The 22936-nt window shown below is 51.7% G+C and overlaps 1 protein-coding gene across 1 annotated transcript in view; it reads right to left on the bottom strand.

Moving 5' to 3' along the window:
• TCERG1L (transcription elongation regulator 1 like) overlaps positions 1 to 17856 on the bottom strand; it is a 110275-nt gene extending 92419 nt beyond the window's left edge. The window contains exons 1-3 of the mRNA XM_066355177.1: positions 17512 to 17856; positions 15304 to 15450; positions 13931 to 14111 (exon numbers count right to left, since the gene is read on the bottom strand). Of these exons, the coding sequence (XP_066211274.1) occupies positions 13931 to 14111; positions 15304 to 15450; positions 17512 to 17817 (634 nt within the window). The 5' untranslated portion in view covers positions 17818 to 17856. The remainder of the gene's footprint in view (positions 1 to 13930; positions 14112 to 15303; positions 15451 to 17511) is intronic.
• Between the last annotated feature and the right edge of the window lie 5080 nt (positions 17857 to 22936).

Below are 22936 nucleotides of genomic sequence, written 5' to 3'. Positions count from 1 at the left end.
ACCTTAGAACCAGGTGCCTGGTGCGGGAGCAGAACCCAGCACCCGCCTCCAGCACACGGAGAGCACACGTGAGCTCACACAGACACATGCACACGTACACACGTGCGGGAGCAGAACCCGGCACTCACCTCCAGCACATGGAGAGCACACGTGAGCTCACACAGACACATGCACACGTGCACATGTGCGGGAGCAGAACCCGGCACCCGCCTCCAGCACAAGGAGAGCACACGTGAGCTCACACAGACACATGCACACGTACACACGTGCGGGAGCAGAACCCGGCACCCGCCTCCAGCACACGGAGAGCACACGTGAGCTCACACAGACACATGCACACATGCACACGTGCGGGAGCAGAACCCGGCACCCGCCTCCAGCACACGGAGAGCACACGTGAGCTCACACAGACACATGCACGCGTGCACACGTGCAGGAGCAGAACCCGGCACCCGCCTCCAGCACATGGAGTGCACACGTGAGCTCACACAGATACATGCACACGTGCACACGTGCAGGAGCAGAACCCGGCACCCGCCTCCAGCACACGGAGAGCACACGTGAGTTCACACAGACACATGCACACGAGCACCCATCGGGGAGCAGAATGCACGCTGGGAGACGGGTGTTAAGAACTCCCCCTGCCGGGTGGGGGCCAGAAGGAACCAGGCCTGCAGGGTTGTCTGACCACCCTTCTCCATACTCCCCGCCCCCTGCCGTGGCCGGGCATCTGCCCAGCACCTCTGCACGCCTGACCACACACGCCGGGAACGGAAACACGATGCCACGGGAGACGCTGATGCAAACGGATACACGCTGTGGGTACCGGCTGCCCAAGGAGCCGGCTCGCAGGTGCACGGAGGCCCTGGGGCGCTCCGGGGACGCCAGCTGCTCCCCGAGAGAGCCTCTCGAGCTGACTCCGGGAAGAGGATCAGGCACTCAGCAACTCCTGCCGACTGATAAATAATCTCCATCGCTCGCTGTCCCCAAAGGACGGCTGAGAATCCCTGAGCCGAGGGAATAACAGTGAGATAAGGCAGGTCTGGCCAAAAAGAAAAAACAGAAAGTGCTAAGCCAGCTAAGAGAGACGCCAGAGTGGCTCTCCCACAAGGGTTCCTTATAAAAATCAGTGCTTTAAGCAAAACAGTAATTAACCATGTGCTTCCCTTGGAGGCGGCCAGCAGCTGCAGGGGCTGGTGCTCCGCTCTGTGCTGACCTAGATCTTAACTTAATCATCATCATCTCCCCCGCAACGACCCCGCTTGCAAAGAGTTGTGTTCCTGGGGTGTCCGTCCCCAGGAACCCCCTCACAGCCACATGTTCCTGTCGGCCGCCAAAGACTGCAGGTTCAGGGAGGTTTGAGGGACGTCAGGAAGGGCCGTGGACGGTGACAGCGCCAGCACTGTGTCTGAACCCAGCCCCTCTGCAGGCGGCCCCTCCGGTCTGAGACACCCACGCGTCGGGGGGACGCTCTCCTTGGCACCTCCCTGTGCACAGGAGGCCTCTGCCAATGCTGGCACGCTGACTTATCTAAACCTCCACTGGCCTCAGCCACACGGCGGGGGCGTGGGGGGCAGGCGGGCCCTGTGCTGACCACTGTGCTCGCAGGCGACCTGCTGACTGACAGCCTCCGAGAACCTGCCTCCAGAGCTGGGACCGGACTGCAGTCTGGTTTCGCTTTTCCCAGTATTCAAAGAGAGTAAGAGAGAGACAGGCTGGCACCATGGGAACTGGTGGGAACTGGGACAGTGGGGCGGGCAGGGGCTCAAGATCCATCGAGCATCAGGCCGAGCGTGCTAATCGGGCACAGTGCTGCAAGTTTCCGCGGTGTCCACTCAGGGTCCCCACACAGGGTGCTGCTCCGAGGCCGGATGGCTCCACCTGCTCCCACGCCCTCCAGGAATTCTCGTCTGTGTTAGGCGTGCCGTGGGGACAGCCCGCTCTCAGCCCAGAGGGTCATTGCCTGCATTCTTCAGAGAAGAGCTGAGACCAGGCAGTGCTGGGGGGGACCTCATCCCGGGCCCGGGCCTGGGCCTCCAGCCACTGCGCCGGACACATGCTGAGTCCAGAGGACATTCTGGGGTTGCAGGGTCAGCAAACACTCAGTTGGGGTTGCAGTCGATAAAACATCTACATTTAACTCTGCACCTTTACCGAGGGAAGGGGTGGGGGCCTCTGCACGGCAGGTCTGCCTGAGGATGCTGTGGAGGGGAGACCCCCGCATCTCCAGGACGGCAGAGGGGCGGCTGGGAGGGTCTTCCGCGGAGGTGGAAACCTCGCCCGAGAGTTCCAGCTGCTGTGCTCACCGTGCAGAGCCACAGATTCCAAAATAAATAAACAACCGTTAGTTTATTGTGTCTATTTAGCAAGTGATCTCAGCTCCAGTGGAAATCTCAGGTGCATCTCTACCAACCGGCAACTGTATCTGCAGAAATGGTGGTGTGATCAGGGCGGTGACCCAGGCTCGCGGGCTGCGGTGCAGCAGGGTTCCCAGGGGGTAAGGCCAGGGTCTCGGGCCAGCGGGCACTTGTGGTCTGACGTCTGGCGGGCAGAGGGAGGGGTGTCGAGAGCACAGGTCCTTCCCTTCCTCCCTGTCCTCTGAGAGTGTTGTGTCCGAGCCTGGGCACAGCAGCTCCAGGAATAAGGAACCCCAAAGTTCTCAACCCACCCCTTTCAGGGAGGCCCAGTGATGGGGTTTCATGTCTCAGCGATGGGTCAGCTCACGTTATCGCACATGTTTGGAACTATTGCTTAAGGAGGCGACCTCCTGGTCTTGTCAGCTTTTCTTGGTGTTTGTCATTCTGGCCATTTTCAGAAGAATCACCCGATTCCCGACTTAGCGGGAGTTTCCCAGGAGCGGGGGACGGCTGTCGGTTTCAGGGTGGGGTGTAGACAGCTCGGGGAGCCCACCTCGGTTGTTTTCTCTGTCGCCCGACACCTGGGGGCAGAGTGGGACCTGGACTCGAAGGGAGTGTCCATTCGCCCAGAACCCACATGGGCAGGGGCTGGATGACCCTGATCTGACTCCACATCCCAGCCCAGTCTGGGAACTGCATGGCCACTCACAGAGGAAGGAAGCCTGCCCAGTCCGTCCCTCCTGGGTGCCACCCGGCCTCACTGAGACGAGGAGAGTGTCGGCCTTGACCTCAGCAGGCTCAGCAACCAGCAGTGTGACCTGGAGAAGCTCACGGGACCTGCTCCTCCCGATCTCCTCATCAGTGAGGGGGACAGTGCTGAGGACAGACCACCTGCCGGCCCAACAACAGATGCCCTGACAAGGCTCACCCGGTCTCTCCACAAACGGCCAGGGACTCTCAAGGGGTCCCTGCAGGCTGGCTCTGGGGTCCTGGGACTCTCAAGGGGTCCCTGCAGGCTGGCTCTGGGGTCCTGGATTCCCCCGCAGCCCCCAGTTACCCAGGCGAAAACGCTGGAATCACCCAGACTCCTCCTCCTCTCGGGACCGTCATCTAACCCATCATCCAGTCCTACCTTCTCAGCCTGCAGTTCTCCATCTGGACAGCCCCCTGGAGCCCGCCGCAGGACCCCAGTGGCCAGAGCCTGGACACAGCACGTGCTCCTGCAGCCACAGCTCACAGGCCCTCTGACCGCTCCTCCAGACGGCACCCCAGTAGCCTGTGTCCCCTGGGGGTGGCCCTCCCCTCTCCCCTGAAGCCTTCAGTCCCCACCCCACGGACGGCAGCAGCTCCTTCCCAGGCCGACACCACCATTCTCCACCGATGGCCGCGTTTCCGGCCTCGCCTGCCAGCACAGAGCCTTGGTCCAGCTCTGCGCTGCCTCCCGCCCCCTCCCCTCTGACAAGGCCCTTTGTCCTCGCACCCCTCTCGGCCCCCCCTTGTTACCCCAGCGCCCCCATGTGCACCGGCCTTCCCAGAGGACCAGGGACCGCAGCACACCCAGCAGAACCTCAGAGCCCGGCCAACCTCCGCCAGGGCCACCCCCTCCTCTCAAGTCTTTCCAGGAAATAAGAAAGTAATGTCCAGATTTGTCCCCAAGTGAGAGTCAGCGATGAGAGGGGTGACATTCCCAGATGAAAAGCTGCCCAGAGAGAGAGAAGATCAGATTTCCAGAGAGAAATCCAAGTCCCCACCCATCCAGACCCTGTTTTATCCTGTGCGGTCCACTCTATTATAGCTCAGGTCCTTTCTGCTGCTCCCGGGGGCTGAGTCCGAGCTGGACGGCACTGGCCTCCGTATCATCACTTGCAGCTGTGGTGAGTGTGAGCGTGTCCCCCTCCACACCCTCAGCCCCCTACGCTGAATTGTTGCCCTGGGTGGACTGGGTGGGCTCAGGGTCTGGGGGCAGAGTCGTAGACCTAAAGATCCAGGATCAGCGCTGAGCCCCCGACCCCGTGACCCACTATCCCTCCAGGCCACTGTCCCCGACCACACGGTGATGGGTGCCTCATTAAAGCTGCAGCAGCAGACTCCACCCCGCACAGGCAGCCTGAGGGTCGCCGACCATAAGAGCGGCTGGACCCCTCTGCGCAGCAGCAGAGCCGCGGGCACAGGCTCTGGGCGCATGGAGCAGAACTCCGCCCGGTGCTATTCGGCAGGTGTGTTCCCCCGCCACACCTCGCCTCCATCCCGACACTCCAGCCAGCGCAGGGGACGACGCCCGGCTGTGTCTGGTCTCCACAGGCCCAGTTCCAGAGCGGTGCCGTCCACCAGCTGGCGACGCTCAGGAGGGCGCTGGCTCTGCCCATCTTCATTACGCAGTGAAGACGATTGACTGTCTCATAAAAGGCGGCAAACAGCACCTGCCAGTGTGGACGGACGTCGGATGGACACGTGTGGCTGGTCACTTGCAAAACTACTCAGGACGGTGGGCAGGGCCTCAGGGCATCGCGCCAGGATAGATGCGTCCACAGGACAGCTGTGTTCCTCAAACCCACACGCCTTCCCAGGAGACGGCCGCCGAGACAGGGTCCGTCCGCACCCCCAGTGAGTACATCCCACATTTGAGAGAGAAAATCCCTAAGACAGAAATTCTCAGGAAAGCGTGCTCCTGGTAGGTAGCCCCCGCCCACACGTGCTCCTGGTAGGTAGCCCCCGCCCACACGTGCTCCTGGTAGGTAGCCCCCGCCCACACGTGCTCCTGGTAGGTAGCCCCCGCCCACACGTGCTGCACTGAGTCCGCATCTTGTCTGGGGCACAATCTGGCACCGCTGTGCCTGTCCGTCTGGGACTGTCATTTTTTGAAGAGTGCCTCATGGTGTTATTTTTTTTTTTTACCACTTTTTTTTCTTTAATGGTCGTTAGGGAAAGGTCCAACCGTAACATAACAGAGAACAGTGTGGTGAGCCTCACGTCCACCTCACCCACCCCCCACGAGCGCTGGCCAAGACCAGTGTGTTTTACCGTCACACCTGACTCCCCGGCACACTCTGGACGGGCGTCATTTTGTCATCGCAGGTCTCAGAGGCAGTCTCTGAGGTATAAAGTCTCTTGTAATGAGCGCAGGCGCAGAACTCGGGTCACGCCGACAGATTAATAAAATTCACCATAATTCCCTTAATATTACCCGATATGTAGTCGGCGTCCGGATGGCTCCAATCGCCTTTCAACTTTTTCTTTCAAACCGGGGTCAGATAAAATTCACACATCCTACCGAGTATGTCTTTTAAGTCTCTTGTGTTATTAGAAAAAAAATGAGTAAATAAAAGAAGTTGGGTGCATGCAGGTGCAATCTATATTCAGCAGAGTATATTTTAGGTGTTCAGCTCTCTGAATCTCAGTAGACACAAGCAGTCACGTAACCACCACCAGCATCATCAGGTGACTGTCTAGAACCCCTAAACCTCTCCCCACCCCCGGTCATCTGTAACCTCCTCTTACCCCAACCCCTGGAAACCACTGACCTGGTTTGGGTCTTAACCCATGACAAGGGCCTCCTCTGTGATGTAAATGTTTGCTTCTAAACGGTCCCACTCAGCACCTGCTTTTGGGATTCAGCTGCCGGCGGCTTGCCCCAGAAGTCTGTTCCTTGTGACCTCCGTCATCATCGTCCCTGGGCTGCCTGTGCCCGACGCTGTCGATCTACTGCCAGGTAACGGACATCGAGGTTGTTCTCCGGTTCTGCTGCTTACAGGTAAAGCCGCTATAAATATCTGCACACAGGTATTTGTGTGGACGCGTCTGTTTTTCTTGGGTAAATACGGTGGCTTGACATGACTGGGTATGTTTTCTACTCGCCGGGTAAAACAGGTACAGGAAGCTGGTGTGCCCGGAGGAGCCTGCCACGCCGATCCCAAAGTGACCGTGTCGTGTGGTGTTTCCACCAGCACATGCTGACGGCACCAGCGGCTCCCTGCCCCGTGGAAGTTACAGCCACCCGGGCGGGCGTGTGGGGCTCTCATCCGGGGTGCGTGTCCCCGAGGATAGGTGGGACTGAGCACATTTTCATGGGCTCATTAGCCATCCCTGTGCCTTTCTGGGTGATGAGTCTGCTCACATATCCTGACCATTTTTGTTGGGTTGTTCATTTTCTTTTCGGCTTGTGGGAGTCCTCTGTATATTCTGGAGGTTACTTCTCCATTAGATACGTTTCCAAATGCTGTCTGTGAATGTGTCTCCTATTCCCCCGCCTTCCTTTCCATTTCATTAACAACACTTTCAAAGAGCATCTCATGGGGCTGAGGTCCGACTCATTGATACATTTTCTTGTATGTTTCATGCCTCTGGTGTTCCTGCTAAGAAATCTTCGCCTATCTCAAGTCACAAGTTCTTCTTTTATGTTTTTTTGGGGGTTTTTTCCCAGAATTTCTAGCATTTTGAGGCTTTTACAATCACATCTCTAAACTACTTTGAGTTCAATTTTGTATACGATACAAGGTCTCGGTCAAGATTTGTTTGTTTATTTTTAAAGATGCGTGCTCAGTTGTTCCCAAACCATTCATTGATTGGAAAGGCAAGCTTTTCTCCATTGAATCGCCTTCAACCCTTTGTCACAAATCAATCAGCCACATAGGTGTGTCTATTCCTGGAAGGTCTATTATGATTTCTATTGATCTTTGCTCTCATGCTTTTGCCAGTTCCACAAAGCCTGCGTTCCTGCAATGTTATCACAAGCACTCAAATCACTTACTTATGAGTCTTCCACATTTAATTTTCTTCCTCCAAAACTGTGGTGGCCACCCTGCTTCCTGTGGCTTTCCACACCAATGATAGGATGAGCTCCTCCAATCACTAGGAAATTGAGGTTTTATTTGGGAGGACGTGAAATGTATGTATAGGTCAGTTTGGAGAGAACTGACATTGTAACATTATTGCATCTTCCAGCGAACTAACACAAAATATCTTTCTGTTGATTGAGGTCTGACTTCTCCAATCCATGTTTTCTACTTTTCTGGGTGCATATTTTGTTAGCTTAACCTGCAACCTTGTTATCCCTCGTCTTTTTGATAATGGCCATCGAACAGGTATGCAGTGATAGCTCCTTGTGGTTTTGATTCGCTTTTCCTGGATGATGAGTGATACTGAGACTCTTTTCATGGACCTATTGGCCGCCCGTCTGTCTTCTTTGGAGAAATGTCTGTTTAGTTTCTCTACCCATTTTCCAATCAGATTGTTTGGAGGTTTTTGTTTGTTTGCTTGTTTGGGGGTTTTGTTATTGACTTTATGAGTTCTTTCTGTATTTTGGATAGATACCCCTTATCCAGATACGTGATTTCCAAATATTTTCTGCCATTTCTCTGGTTGCCTTTCATTTCCTTGTTTCCTGTGCCGGTCGAAGAGTTTTAGTTGGAAGTGGTCCCGTTTGTTGATTTTTTTGCTGTTGTTGCCTCTGCTTTGGTGTCATATCTGGAAAACGGTTGCCAAGACCAGTGCCAAGGAGACTTTCTTTACGTTTTCTTCTAGCAGCTTGATGATTTCGGGTCTTACGTTTCAGCCTTTCGTTCATTTTGAGTTCATTGTTGTGAGTGGTGTCAGATAGGGGTCTGATTTCATTTTTCTGCAATGTGGTTACTTAGTTTTACCCACATCATTTATTCAAGAAACTGTCCCTTCCTCAGGAAGTGATCTTGGTTCCCTTTCCAAATATCGGTTGACAGCATAGGCCGAGTTTACTCCTGGGTCCTCTAGTCTGTTCCACTGGTCCATGCTCGTGCCAGTACCATGCTGTTTTGATTACTACAGCTCTGTATTATAGTTTGTGTAAGGAAGCGTGATGTCTCTGGCTTTGTTCTTTCTCAGGACGGTTTGGGGTATTCAGGGTTGTTCGCGGTTCCATAAATATTTTAGGATTCTTTTTCCTACTTCTGTAAACTATGCCATTGGAATTTTGAAAGGGATTGCCCGACCCTACAGATGGCTGTAGGCAGTATGGATATTTTAATAATATTAACCGTGTTGACCCATGAACACAGGACATCTTTCTGCTGTTTGTCTCTTCTTTAATTTCTCAGTCAAAGTCATGTAGTTTGCACTGTGTGGAGCTTTTCCTTCCGCAGCTAAACGTACCCCTAAGTATTTTATCGCTTTCAGTACTCCTGTGAATGGGTTTGTTTACAATCCTTTTCTTTTTCAGGTCTCTTGTTGTTACGGTCTAGACACTCAGATGGTTTCTGAGTGCTGGTTGGGTGTCCTACAACATCGTTGACTTCGTTGATTAGTTCCAACAGGTGGAGTCTCTGGGGTTTTCGGTGTATAAGGCCATGTCATCCGCAAATAAAGGCAACTTTACTTCTTCCTTTCTGATTTGATGCCTTGGGTGTTTTTGTCTGATTGCCTTACCTGGGACTTCCAATACTACGTTCTTTAGGAGTGGGGAGAGTGGGCGTCCACATCTCGTTCCTGAGCCATGAGGACCAGCTTCTGACCTTCCACTGCTGAATGCGATGTCAGCTGTGGATGGTCGTCTAGGACCTTTATTATGCTGAGACATGTGTTTCTTACACATCCAATTTGTTAAGTTTTTTTTAAATTTTCTTTTATTGATTGATTTTTGAGAAAGAGGAAGGGGCAGAGAGAGAGAGAGCAAGAGGGAGAGAAATATTGATTTGTTGTTCTATTTATTTATGTCTTCGTTGGTTAATTCTTATACACACCCTGACTGGGAATCAAACCGGCAGCCTTGGCACTCTGGGACGATGCTCCAACCAACTGAGCTACCCAATCAAGGCTTTATTTTTTAATCATGAAAGGATGTTCACCCTGAGAGAGGTGCCCATGTCTTGGACAGCATCGTAGTTCTGGTGGAGCACAGTAAGCTCTCCCTGGCCCTTGCTCAGGTATTCTTGGGTGACTAAGAATTGTTGTAACCTTCTAGGGTATATAGCCATCCTATAGGGAGAGTCATCACATTTAGCTCATCTGGAAATGTTCGTGTAAAGGCTGGTTTTCGCCAGAAGGTTGTTCAGACCTAACAGAGCTAAAAAATAAAACCCTAGCCTGACCAGTTGGTGGCTCAGTGGATAGAGCATCAGACTGGGATGCGGAGGACCCAGGTTAGAGACCCTGAGGTCGCCAGCTTGAGCGCGGGCTCATCTGGTTTGAGCAAGGTTCACCAGCTTGAGCCCAAGGTCGCTGGCTTGAGCAAGGCGTCACTCAGTCTGCTATAGCCCCCCAGTCAAGGCACGTCCTGATATGAGAAAGCAATCAATGAGAAACTAAGGAGCCACAATGAACAACTGATGCTTCTCATCTCTCCCCTTTCCTGTCTGTCTGTCTCTGTCTGTCCCTCTCTCTGTCTCTGACACACACACACACACACACACACACACACACACACACACACAAAACACCCTAAAATTAACATGGGAAAACATGCCTTCAAGGTCGACAAGTCCCACAGTAGCCAGCCTCCCACTAACAATGAAACAGCTGAGATGAGGGCCCTCTGATACCTCTGAGTCCATCTTTTTTGCACACACAATGAAGAAGCTGGCTATAAAATTAGGAAAACCTGTTGGTCTCTCAAAGTTTCAAAAGGCAGATTTAGATCAACCTACGATGTCACTGGGTATCAGCCCAACTCTTCACGGTATTAAAAATGGCCTTCCTTGTTTTAAAAGGGAGTGGTCATCTAGAATTTGACTTGTCAAGGACAGATATAAATTGTAAATAGCTCCAAAATAAAAATTACATTCAACTAGTGAGTTTTTCTCATGGCTAAAAAGTCTGCTTCTGTCTGTGTGTGTCCACATATGAATGTTGTGAACGTAAGATCATTTTCAACTTTCGAATGGCATTGGTAAAATTAATTGAAAGGAAAGTCCTTGTAAGAATTGGGTATTCTAAAATACTCCGAGATGTAGAAACTAAAGTGCTTTCCAAGTTCACGTACTCTAACATTAATTCTTACTAAATAAAAGCTATTTTAAATTTGTTGGTTTAAGAACAGGTGTGTCTTTTGAATTATTGATGATAATTATAACATTCCTATTTTACCCAGGTTTACAAATATAAACCCATGTTAACAAATGACTGTGAAATCTATAGAATATATTTCTAGAGATTATAAAGTCTCTTTATAAATTTGCCAAGCCGAAGAATGCTAGCTGACTTCTTTGTTTTGATTAGAAATTGAGGTTTATTTAAGGGTTACAATCTCAATATGTGTAGGAATAACTTTGCAGTGTTTTAGAAGGGCCCTGGAATACTCCAGCAGCTTTTTTTTTTATGTTAAATCACATGGGAACTGTTGTAAAGACATAAGTGATGGAAAATGTTTCTGGTATATCATGTGGATTAACAGCGATTGTGAATTAAACAAGTCGTCAGGGTTATGGGAAAACCAAAACAGCCACTGGGTCCTTCCCTGATAAACCCCCATTTTATTTTTTTAATTTTTAAAAATGTATTTATTTTAGTGAGGAGAGAGAGAAGAGGGGAGGAGCAGAAAGCATCAATTCCCATATGTGCCTTGACCAGGCAAGCCCGGGGTTTTGAACCAGTGACCTCAGCATTCCAGGTCAACGCTCTATCCACTGCGCCCCCACAGGTCAGGCCTAAACCCCATGTTCACACGCATTCAAGCTGGACTTGGACGAAGGGATTTAGGAGCTGACATGGTGGAAAGGAGACATCTTAGGTCCTGTCAAGGTTTAATAAAGTCACTTCAAGACAATGCCAGATAGGTGGCCACTTCCTGTCACAGGCAGCTCTCAGGAGACCCAGACTTTAGAGTGCACTGACGGCTACCTGGAGATTGTGTTTATTGGGAAGGACACCAGACAAAAGACACTTTCCAGCTCCATTGGAAGGGAGCTTATCTGGGGCCCAATCGCAAATGGACACAGGTCCTTGTCCCCGACACGCGCCTGAGCCTACCACCGACATCCAAGATGCCCCAAGGATGAGGAGTCGCCTCAGAGGTAGATGGCTCTTGCAAGACATCAGCAAGGCCTGTACACCTGCAGACTGGTGTTTACCGCAGAAATCAACAGATCGTCTTACCTATCCACTAATGACGGTAGTCCTGATCATCGTTACACTTGTTCTTTCGGTTTTCCTATATAGTCCGACTGTTTATGACCACTGGACATGTATAAAACAACTGTTAAAACTCTCTTCCTTGGCTTACTGACATGTCGTACTTGATGCCAAACAGAGAAAAAAATGAGACAAGAGGGCAAAACTCAGATCATGACAGTTCCCAGGACAGAATGATCTAGAGTGTTTTGTTTTGTTTTGTCCACGATGCCATAGGACCTGACTTCCTTCCATTTACCTGCCCTTCCCTCTCCCTGTGGATAAAAATTCAGCCTCACATCTCAGGGTGACTGTTCTGCCCCTCCCCCAGGGGTCCACCATTTCAACAAGACGACGTCCGTCCGGAGACTTCCTAGGAACGAGCCTTCTCTAGCCATGGTGAGACCATGCCAGCCAACACAAAGGTGGGTTACCCGTGAACCTTCCAGACTGATTTATAACCAAATGGGAGAAATGACAAAGACCATCAACGCACAAAGTGACCTGATCATGAATTCCTCACTGGGCAGGTCATGGTGGATAGCCACGTCCCAGGTTTATAACTTCCTTTCATATGGCAGGCATTAGGGTGACAGGGTTAATAGGTCACTACAGGTCTCAAGTGCACAACTCAACAACACGTTGTCCGTGTGTTCCATTGTGTGCTCACCGCCCAGAGTCACATCTCCCTCCATTACCCCCCCTTGGGCCTCTTCTTTAGTGAGAGGTTCTAAGCCAGCCCTGTCTACTGCTGTTACACATCTACGTTAACGCACCTTTCAAATAAAAAAAGGAAATGTAATACCCCTCAAAGGGTATTACCACCCTCCAGAGAGAACATAATCTTATTAACTCTCCTGTAAGCCGATCGCCGCCTTGCTCCCCCTAATCTTCGTTACTTTCCCTCCTTAATTTCAAAGGCATACATGAGACTGCAAAACTGCTATCCTCAGGAGCATTTGGGATCTTGCTTCTTGGCAACCGTCATCACTGTGGCTCAAATAAACTCTCATTAAAAATTCCCTACAGGTCTGAATGTTTCCTACATCGATGGCTTCTTCAGCTGAATAGATATTTAAAATATCCATAGCATGGTTGGTTTTTTTTTTTTTTTTTAAAGAGCATTAAGGTATGCTGCAAAACATCTCTAATATATTCAGGAATGAGCCAAGAAGTGGAGAGTTCACTCAGAGATTTTGTTTACACAGTTCTAACAACCAATTCACCTCTTTTTTTCAACTAAATTTCTAAATGATATCGGCAACGGTGATTGCCAATGCATTAGGAAACCAAAATATTCTTATGTATTCCAAAAGAGCCATCTGCAAGTGCTGGAATCCCGGTATAAGGCACGCCATCTAATCATCATCTAACATCATGACGTGAAATAGGAATCGTAATCATCTTCGTGTAAAATATTTACAAGCGCACATATGGATGGTGCTCACGCAGATTTTAATAACTCACTAATGCCTAATTACAAGGACAGAAGGCAAGTTTCAGTCAAGAATCATTAGAGCCCGTGAAAAGCACCAACAGTGGAGTGTGGTTCTTGCCTGACTTATTACCAGATGAGATCCACAGCAAATTAGAAGACGCAAGGTAGACAAACAGAGAGGCAAACAGATCTGTCTCTTCAATCGTCACCACGTTATCCACGGGGGCATGTCCTTATTACTAAATTTCAGAGGCACGCTCTGAGACAGGCTTGGTAGGTAGGAAATTACAGGCAGCTAATGTGATTCTGAAAGTCATAAAATATTCTGTAATGGAAGGTGTTGCGAGATGATTTTGGCACAGGCAACGTTCACTTTCAGGATACGCTCGCATGGTAAGGTGATTTTAAAAATCAATTTAAAAATTCATAAGGCGATTTTATCCCCCTGTTACGATGTGGGTTTATTATGCCATCGTTCATCCGGGGATTGTGCCATGGGAGTTTACTCCGGGACAAATGTCCTTTCGGGTCATGAGACTCCAAAGACAGAACAAAATCCACCTCCCAAAGACGGTACCTTTATAGGACCACACCCAGGGTCACGCCCAACAGGAAGACAAAATTCATGAAAACCTCACATGTGCTGCCGACCAGGGAGCCTTGATATACACACTCCACCCCACACAAGAAACGTTTTTTAAAATGAGTTTCCTGATCACTTAGTGCCCTTCTTTATAAACTACCAGCAGAAGATCTAGTCCAATTCTAAAACTTAAGCACCAAAACTATGGTTTGGGACAAATCTCTTTAGCCGTATCTTCCTCTTAAGACAAATCCCATGCCGCAAAACACAGTCAAGTGACTCAAGACGCAATCTCCTTATCCAAAGGAATTATGCCCATGAAAAGAAATTATATTTGCACTGAAAGAATTTGAAAGAATTGTTTGATGAGAAAGACAAATAGAGTGTCCATGCCGAAAACCAACTGCCTTGTGGCAAAAGCAAAACAAGCAAACAAACAAACAAAAAGCACGTTGCCACGGCGACTTGGGCACCAACCTGCCACAGGCTGAGGGGCAAACACCATCGTGGGAAGAGGCCTGGAGGCGGGAGCTGGCCTGGACAGAGACATCATGACTTGATTGGCCAATAAATGAGGTTTCTCGTACCCATGGACCAATCTCGATTCCTCGGGGTATATCCACATTGAGTCCAGAGCAAAGGAATTGTTGAAAAAAATCTGTCCAAAAAAAAAAAAAAGAAAGAAAGCAAGTATAAATAACATTTCAGCCCACGCACATGCTAAAGGCTAAAGGCTCCGGTGAAATATTTATCTTGTCTTACACTGATCAAATATTGGCGAGTCTATAAGTGGGGACTCTGTAAACGCATCATTCTCCAACTTAAAGATCCACGGGGCTCCAATAACAATCACTGTCTTGTTAAAGTTGTCTCTGCTGGTCTTCTACTATTGACTGGATCCATTCAGCACCATGGCCAGTGTACAGATTAAAGAGTCACGGCCCTGGCGGGTTGGCTCAGCAGTACAGCGTCGGCCCGGCATGTGGAAGTCCTGGGTTCAATTCCTGGCCAGGGCACACAGGAGAAGCACCCATCTTCTTCTCCACCCCTCCCCCTCTCCTTCCTCTCTGTCTCTCTCTTCCCCTCCCGCAGCCAAGGCTCCATTGGAGCAATGTTGGCCCAGGCACTGAGGATGGCTCCATGGCCTCCACTTCAGGTGCTAGAATGGCTCCAGTTGGAATGGAGCAACACCCCTATATGGGCAGAGCGTCGCCCCCTGGTAGGCATGCCAAGTGGATCCCGGTCGGGTGCATTCAGGAGTCTGTCTGACTGCCTCCCCGCTTCTAACTTCAGAAAAATACAAAAAAAAAAAAAGAGTTGCCACAATGGGTCAGTCATGTGGTATAGACAAGTTACCACATTACCTTTTTTTTTTTTTTTTTTAGTTTTCAATTAAACAAGTGTAGTCAGTACATTTGAATTCCAAAGCCAAAATAAACAATCAGAAGGATGAACACTTAAAGTAGTAATGGCAAGGAAACCTTGCTTTTCAATTTTATACTTGAATTATAGGATGTCTCAGGTGGTATTTTGACTGATGACTACAGATTTAATAAAGAAAAAAAAAACAAAAATTGTCAAATGTACATTCTGATTCACAATGTAAAATTTTATATTGTTCTGTGGAATCCAACAGTTTTAAGCTAAAACGAAATGACCCTCCCCCTTCCCAGTTGGCTGCTGGTTTTGAACAGACCAGTCTCACTCCACAAAGGTGTCTCTTTACACCTTGATGGTCAATCAGGGGTTGATTAGCAAATAGAAAACGCGCTGTTTTCTGTTGTTATGGAAATACACAACAGCTTAATAACCGAAGCCCATTTACCAGATGAAACGGTTTGCATTTTTACCTTGTAGTTAGGTATCCGTTTGTCTATCCAACTTTTCCCAACAGGAAGTGGGAGGGCGGTCGAGCAGACATGGGGGAAAATGGGCACCAGCTCCACAGCGGAGGAGGGAGACAGGCCTAGTGACGGAGAAGGGCCACTGACCAGCACCTGGAACCCAAGAAGACAGAAGGGAGTGTGCTGTTAGTCTATGTCAATCAACTCTACTTGGCACCAAAAGATGCTGGAATGGTTGGTTTCTTTGTTGTTGTTGTTTTTTAAATAAAAATTTAAAAATATATGTATTCGGTTGTGAGAAAAAAATACCTCTTTCCCCAGTAAGAAAAACCCACAAATTTTCACCGATTTTGAAAATGTCTAAGTTTTCCCATTAGAATCATCACAAAGCATACCCAGGTTGCCTTCTTCAATACTGAGAAAGAACTTCTAAGCACAAAACCGCCAGAACACGGCAAGAAGCGGGGTTTCTGCCCTGAGGTCATGGGAGCCACGGTGGAAAGGTAAGATGCTGAGTATCCCTTTCATAATTCTTGAATTCTTTTCATAAGTGAGCAGAGGTGCTATATGCCTTTCCATATGACATGTTGTATGAACTACACTTTTTTCAAAGACAAACACAGCTAATGCTTTCAGAATATGATGAAGGGGTTAAGATTTAAAGTTGCCCAAGGCTCACAAATGCAAACAGATTCCAAGGCAAAGGAGCCCTAAGTGAGCTCATCAATAACCAAAGGCCCCCCCCCCCCCACACACACACACACATTGAATTAAAGAGCAAATACTGAAAAGGGCAGACAGTCTCCCTAATTAACATAACTGAATCTTCATCGGCGGAGAACTAATACAATCATTGCTCAATGACATGGAATGCATCAACGTCTATTTCTTTCAAAGACATAAAAGCATTTTTTTTAATTTTCCTGTTATGGGAACATGTTCTTCTGGTTCTAATTATTGTCATTTAACAGAAAACATGTAGCGCAAAATATATATATATTTAAAAGATGAATAATGAGGATTTTAATTTTTTTTCTTTTAAATTTACACAGAAAAAAAAATGCAGTGTTCTAAGCGGGGTGGGCGGTGGGATGTAGTTTCTGGACGTTGTATACCTCTAGTGGTAGCACTCTGTCATAGCAACCTCTTGAAAAGACAGAAAAAGCTACCGATAGGAACTGCATATCGCACATCAAAATACGATATCCAGGACCGCATAAGTGATGTATCATTGGGTCTAAAGACCCGCGTAGGAGGAGTTTAACAACACTTTTCAGAAAAGCTCATCAGATAATAACGGAATAAAATTAATTAAACGGTGTATTCTAACATACCACTCATTTGACTATGCTAATGAAGACGGCCCTTGGAATAAAATACATATTACTCCCAGATTTAAGTGCATCTGCATAGTTTGGTAGCAAACAATGGATCTTACCCAAAACCAGCCTGCCTTGTTCCGTCGCACCATTAATCAAAGGTACAGTCACTTTTTAGTTTTTAATTCCGGGTTTTAAATGCTGAAGTATTTCAAAGTGCAGAATGGCATTATCTCGCTAATTAGGTGGGCTCAGGCGAACCTAGGTTGGGGGCGGGGTGTGGGGGCAGTTTCTCCCCGGTGACATTTCTCAGTATTACAGGCGGATTTTCCTGCCGGGGGCCATTGGTTTGAATTCTCTTAAGCATCGTCCTGAGTCTATTTTCCCATGAAAAAAAAAAAAAAAAAAAAAGCCAACCAGATCAGAATCAGAAATAGCTATCGATTCTCAGCTTGCTTTTCAAGTCTGGCAGAGACTGTAAAAGTATTAACTTCTCCGCGATAAGTCGGCCACGGTGCGCGGCTGCAACGCAGGGCTCCGGCGGCGGCCACTTCAGCGCCGCGCTTTGGACAGCGACCCCGGCCCCGGCGAAAGTTGTGGCCAGGACGATCCTAGTTCTGGCCTTGGGGTGCGGGTCCCTAAAATGCTAGGCTAAGAGACTTCGAAAAATACTGGGGGGGGGGCTGCCTGCAGGCAGAACGGGACGTCTAAGCGTGAACTTTGTTGCGGATGCCTGGCTGCAAGGCTGAGCCCTGGAGGTTTGGGGAGCCAGCAACAGCGGGGACGGGAGAGCGCGAGCCGCATAGCCCAAGCCGCCCGGACCCACGAGGGTCGCGCCCAGGGCCGGGGGCAGCGCGGAGACCCGGAGCCCGAGGCGGGAGCGGGAACACGTTACCTGCCCGTGGATCGGCGGGTAGTGGTGCGCGGCGGCGGCGGCGTGGTCTGGCGCAGAGGGCAGCGGCACCAGCGGCAGCAGGGGCTCGCCGGGGGCTGGCCAGCCGGGCAGCCCCGGGAGCAGCGGGATGGCGGGGGGCTGGGCCGCGGCGAGCAGCACGGGCGGGGGCGCGACCCCGGCGCCCAGCCGGAGCAGCCCGGCCGAGCTGGGGACCATCCAAACCCAGGGCGGCGGCGGCGGCTCTGCATTCATCGGCCAGAGGAGAGGCTGCCGCCGCCGCCGCTGGAGCCTGGCGCCCACCAGCATCCTACATCCCCGCGCGGGCGGCGGCGGCGGCGGGGGCGGCAGGCGCCGGAGGTGCGGATCGGCGGCGGCGCGGGCTCCGGAGCGAACTCACTTGGTTCCGCGGCGCGGCCGCTCGCTCCGCCCCTGCCCCGCGCGGGGAGCCCCTCCTCCCGCCCGCCGCCCGGCCCCCCCGCCCCTCCGAGCGCGGCCGCCGCGCCGCCGCCGTCCCCCGGGCTCGGCTCGACCCGGCCCGCCTGCACCCGGACCTCGGCCCGGGTCCTGCCCGCACCCTCCGCCCCCAGCCCGCGCGCCCCGACTCCAGGTCCCCGCCCGCCTGCCCGCCCACACCCTCCGCGGCTCCGCGTGCCCGCGCCTCCGGACCACTGGGCAGGCGGGCGGGGGCGCGGGGCGCGGGGAGCGGAGGGCGCGCCTGGCCGGGATCCGGCGAATCGCGCCCTGGGCTCCCCGGCTACCGCTGGAGGCCGCCGGCCCCCGCGGACGGTACGCACGGCGCGGGAGGCACACACTGCCGGCCCGGAGCCGGAATCCACGCGCGGCGGCGAGCGGAGGCCCAGGTGGCGGCGCAGGAGCCGGGCGCAGTTGGGGACTCTAGCCGGAACCGCGCAAGGTCGGCTCTCTGCCTGGCTTTACTCCGGTCAAGGGCGCAGAGCCCCGGGGAGCTGCTGGTTGCAGACCCCGACGCTAGGCGGCCGCTGGGAACAGGTAGATTTCTCTCTCGGAAAAAGCTGCCAAACACTCTACTAAACCCGCAGTGGGTGATCTTTCCCAGCGGCCCCAACCCCACGCCCCACCAGCTCCGGTGCCACGCAGCAGGCCGTCGCCTCCGGGCCTTTGCACAGGACGTCCCGGTTGCTGCGTGGAATTCCACTGTGAACTGGTCCTGGGTTCTGTGTTCCTCCTTTACCCGCCGCACGTGGCCTCTGCAGTGCACCACGAACTACCTGGGGCCCAGGATGGACCCCTTTTCCCAGGACCCTGGCGAGGCCCACAGCCTGGATCAGCGCTGCTCACGTGCAGTCACCGCCAGGCGGCGTGCGTCCCAGCCACCTGCCTGACCTCCCTCTTCCCACAGGACCCAGGTCTCTCGGACACTCAGCCTCCTCCTTGGGGTCCCCTGCCTGCAACCGCAGCTCTGAGACCTGGCCCCAGCCGTGGGCAGTGCGTGCTCGGGACCGGACGGAGGATTCCCCGTGCTAAGCAAATCCTCGGGTCGCTCCATTTGAAAGCCCTACCACAGTTACCTGCGGAGCAAGCCCCGTGCGTTTTCAGGAGAGGGGAAGGAGTATTAGGAGGCTTGCACTGGAGAGCCCGCAGGAAGAGCTCACCCTGACCTGGGGACAGCATGCACTCACCCACCTGCAGCTACAGACACGCCTGGGACTCTCCTCACCTCTGAACTGGCCCACACCATCCTCCTCAGATAAACGAAGGCACCTGAGTGCTTTCAGTTTGTCTTTAGCGTTATTTCCTCATAATCCTAATTTGCTTAATTTCCTCCTGTTCTGGCATGATTTCTTTTAGATCTGGGCATATGTTAATTTGCATAGCTGGCATCTCCATATTTTTCTTCATGTAAACCTTTTTTTTTTTTCCAACTAGCAAATTGATCTCTCTCCTTTTGATGCAAAAGTCCTGGCAAGATTTCGTTTTTCTCTCACCTAAAATCAGAAAGCTCTGCAGATTTGAAGCCTGTGCCTATTCAGCCCCAGCGTTTCACCCATGTGCCTGCATTTGTAAGTGTCCACAATGCGACCTGTGTCTTCGTCTTGATGGTCAGAGCCAGACTGAGGCGTTGGGGAAGGCATCTCTAGGCAGGAAATTTGGGCCTTTTTTCGGGGTCCTGCTGGAGTAAGAGCTATCAGCCCTTTCTTCCATCGTTTGGAAGCGGGAGCCCGGGACCAGTCGTGGCAGAGTCCAGCTTGGGTGCTGCTCTCTGCAACAACAAAGCGCCCCGTGCGCTGACCCTATGCTCCCCGGACGGTGGGAGCCACCATCTGTGGGTGCTTCCACAGACACTGGTGTGTGTGTGGGGTCTCTCCCCATCCCCACGTGGCCCTGTCCTTGGAGTGGTTCTGCTAAAGTCAGCTTCTGCCTGCCTGGAAATGCTTGTTCCCTCCCTGCCTTCCTTGTGCCCTGAGTGCAAGGCACCTGGGGTGACTGCTTGGCTCCGGGCAGGAGCTGAAACCACGAGAAACGGTTCCCTGAAAGAACCTCAAAGCAGCCAGACTCCTCCGCCATCTCCTGCCGTGGGCTGAGCTGCATTCACTTAGCGCGGGGCTTTGAAGCCTCCGCCCTGCCTGGCGGTGTGCTGCATTCTAGGGACAGGGGCAGGACGGAACAGGTACAGGGTGATTTCCACTAATGAATTAACTGATACGATGGGGCCCCCAGGACAGAGGCTTTCCCCTGCTTCTGGCTCTTGATTCAACCAGATTCATCTCAGAGACCCCACAAGCTCAACCCAAGTACAACCCTGCACCCCCATGAATGGAAGATGCTCATCCCAATGGGGATTTCAGGGACTCTCTTAAAGCAGGGAACCCTGTTCTCCAGAGGAACAGAAATCAGAGGAATGGCCCATCTATCAGCAGAGGCTCCATGCCAGGTAGACCTGTATTGCTGACCAGCACATCTACTGGCCCGTCAGCACCCCCCAGGGATCAGACCCCAGCAGGGCACATGACTAGTGCCCCATAAACTCAGGCCTTTTATCTACCTGCAAAAAAAAATAAACAGTGAGAAATTTTCTTTATAAAGGGCTTTCTACACAATCTACTCTTTAAGTTTTCCTAACCAATAAAAATAACCATAATTCTCCATATTATTCAGGTCAAACTAGCAGGAAGTCCCGGCTAAGGTGTGGCAGAATAGGACCTGAGCAGAAGCAGATCCAAACCCCAAGAAACATGTGACTGTCTGCCCGTGCACGTCATTGTCACCTTCCGGGAAAAATAATGTTGGGTGACAGGGAGAGATCAGTGAAACAAAATTCTGCAGCTTGTAGGTGGTGGGGGTTTTTTCAAGTCATTTTACTCTGCTGTTTTAAGTAAAATACAAGAATCCAAGAGAGAGATGAAAATGTTTTCCCCCCGAGGCCTGCAGCGTTCAAACAAACCCAGGGGAATGTGAGAAAGGGCAGTGGGGGACCGACCTGTCACATCAGCAGTTCCCTGCCCCACCCACACTGCCAGAGCCTCTTCCCAAACGCATGCTGATCCAGCCAGGTCCTTCCCTCCTGAAAACTCACCAACTGTGAGATGGTGAGCCCTGGATGACAGCCGCCACAGCGAGCCAGCGGGGGAGGGGGGGGGCGGCGTCCTTGGGAGGAGAATTGGCAGTTTGATCCTGACTCAGCGGGGTGATGAGTAAGAGCAGACCCCTCGGTTCTGTTCAACTTGGGGGTGTACGTGGCCGAGTACCCCTTCTCCAGGTGAGACGCCTTTGTGGGTAAGCAGAGAAGAGGATGGCTTTTGTTGTGGTGACTCTGGAGGCCCCGGGCCACCTGGGAAGAGCCACCAGGGTCACAGTGCTAATGTCAGTCTGAGGTTCGGGGCGCAGCCCTGGATGGAGATGCAGAATTGGAACTGAGAGTGACAGGTGCCCTCGGTCGCCGAAGTCCAGGTGTGGATGGGATCACCTGGCCAGCATATCCTGGGGGAGGGGAGGCCATTCATGGGGCCGGGTGATGGGAGCACAGAAAGGTAAACTGAGGCAGGTGGCGGCCACAGAACCACCCTGGACACACATGAGTGTGCTTGTTCGGTAAAGGGCATTATCATCATTTTTATCATCCAGGTGTTACTAGAACATATCTGGGGAACACAGAAAGGCATAATGAACCCACCCTGGGACCCAGGCAAGACGAGTGTGAGCCTCACTCAGTGACCTCCCCTCCCCGGGAGGTCTGTTCATCTCTGCATATCATATGATACTGTGCATGCTGCATAGGTCACCTGTAGTTAATACTGCATTTTAGAATAGTTTTAATTCAGCTCGTACTACATGTGACTTTAAATTCTATTTTTCACTCATTGTCATAGTATGAGCATTTCTTCACATTACTAAAGATTCTGAGAGGATTTCCCCTCATCAACAGCAGAATAACACCTCCCTGAGGTCATTCAGGAATTTAGGGAAGTACGCCCTCCTGGGAATTCAGTAGTCAATTGTGAGACAGACAATGGGGACGTTCTGCTCAAGAGCCTGTCACACATTTTGTAGTACCTATCTATCCATCTACCTGTCTGTCTATTTCTCTAAGACATAAACAAAGTGTCCCAAATACTGCAGTGCACACAGGTTGTACGGGGTAGAGTGAGGTCGCTGTTAAATCGGACACCCGGGCAGTGGGCAGTGGGCAGTGGCCAGGCTCCTGCGCAAGGCCGAGACAGAGGCCCGTTGGTGAGAACCAGGCTCCAATCCCTTCTTCTGTCCCGAGACACCTGGTAAAAAATCAAATGCACGGGGAAGGGACAGCGGAACGCTCACGCTGCATTGCAGCCCCCCCCCCACACCTGGGGTCACTGGGGGGCCTGTCACTCAGCCCCTGGATGCAAAGACAGGTCTGCTAAATGACCACATCTCCTCCAGGAGGGCTTTGCAGATGGTGCCCAGCCAAGAACAGGGGAGGGGACTGGGACCCAGCCCAGATGTCTGCCACACCACACATGAGCACAGAGTGTGTCCACCCAGAGGGTCACCTTTCTGAGACCCACACAAAGGCAGCCCAGGTGTCGGTCTGAAGAATGACAGTGATGAGATAGATGTCCCTGGCGAAGCTTGGAAGCAGGGAGATGCCACCGAACACAAGGTCATAAAGAGCAGTGGGCCCTGTTTGTCCTGGGTGCTTGGGGTCCAGAGGGCAAAGGGTGAGAGCAGGGTCTGGCCTTGCAGTCTCTCTGCACCCACGCCACCCACCCCCACTCTTCCTGACAGGGAGGGCAGTGCCCAGGGCGGAGCTGGGCCCCTGGGGACAGGCTTTCTGCAGTGGTGGGGTCTCTGCTCCCCTACCCCATGGCAATCCCTGACCCTCCTGTGCCCTTTCTTGTTCCAAGACTGGCAGCTCCAGCTGTGAGGAGGAGACAAGGCCTTTAATCTTATCAAAGAATGATTTATGGGC

Source organism: Saccopteryx leptura, chromosome 13, assembly GCF_036850995.1.
Source record: "Saccopteryx leptura isolate mSacLep1 chromosome 13, mSacLep1_pri_phased_curated, whole genome shotgun sequence".
In the NCBI taxonomy this organism is placed as follows: domain Eukaryota; kingdom Metazoa; phylum Chordata; class Mammalia; order Chiroptera; family Emballonuridae; genus Saccopteryx; species Saccopteryx leptura.
This window is presented reverse-complemented; position numbering and strand designations above follow the sequence as displayed.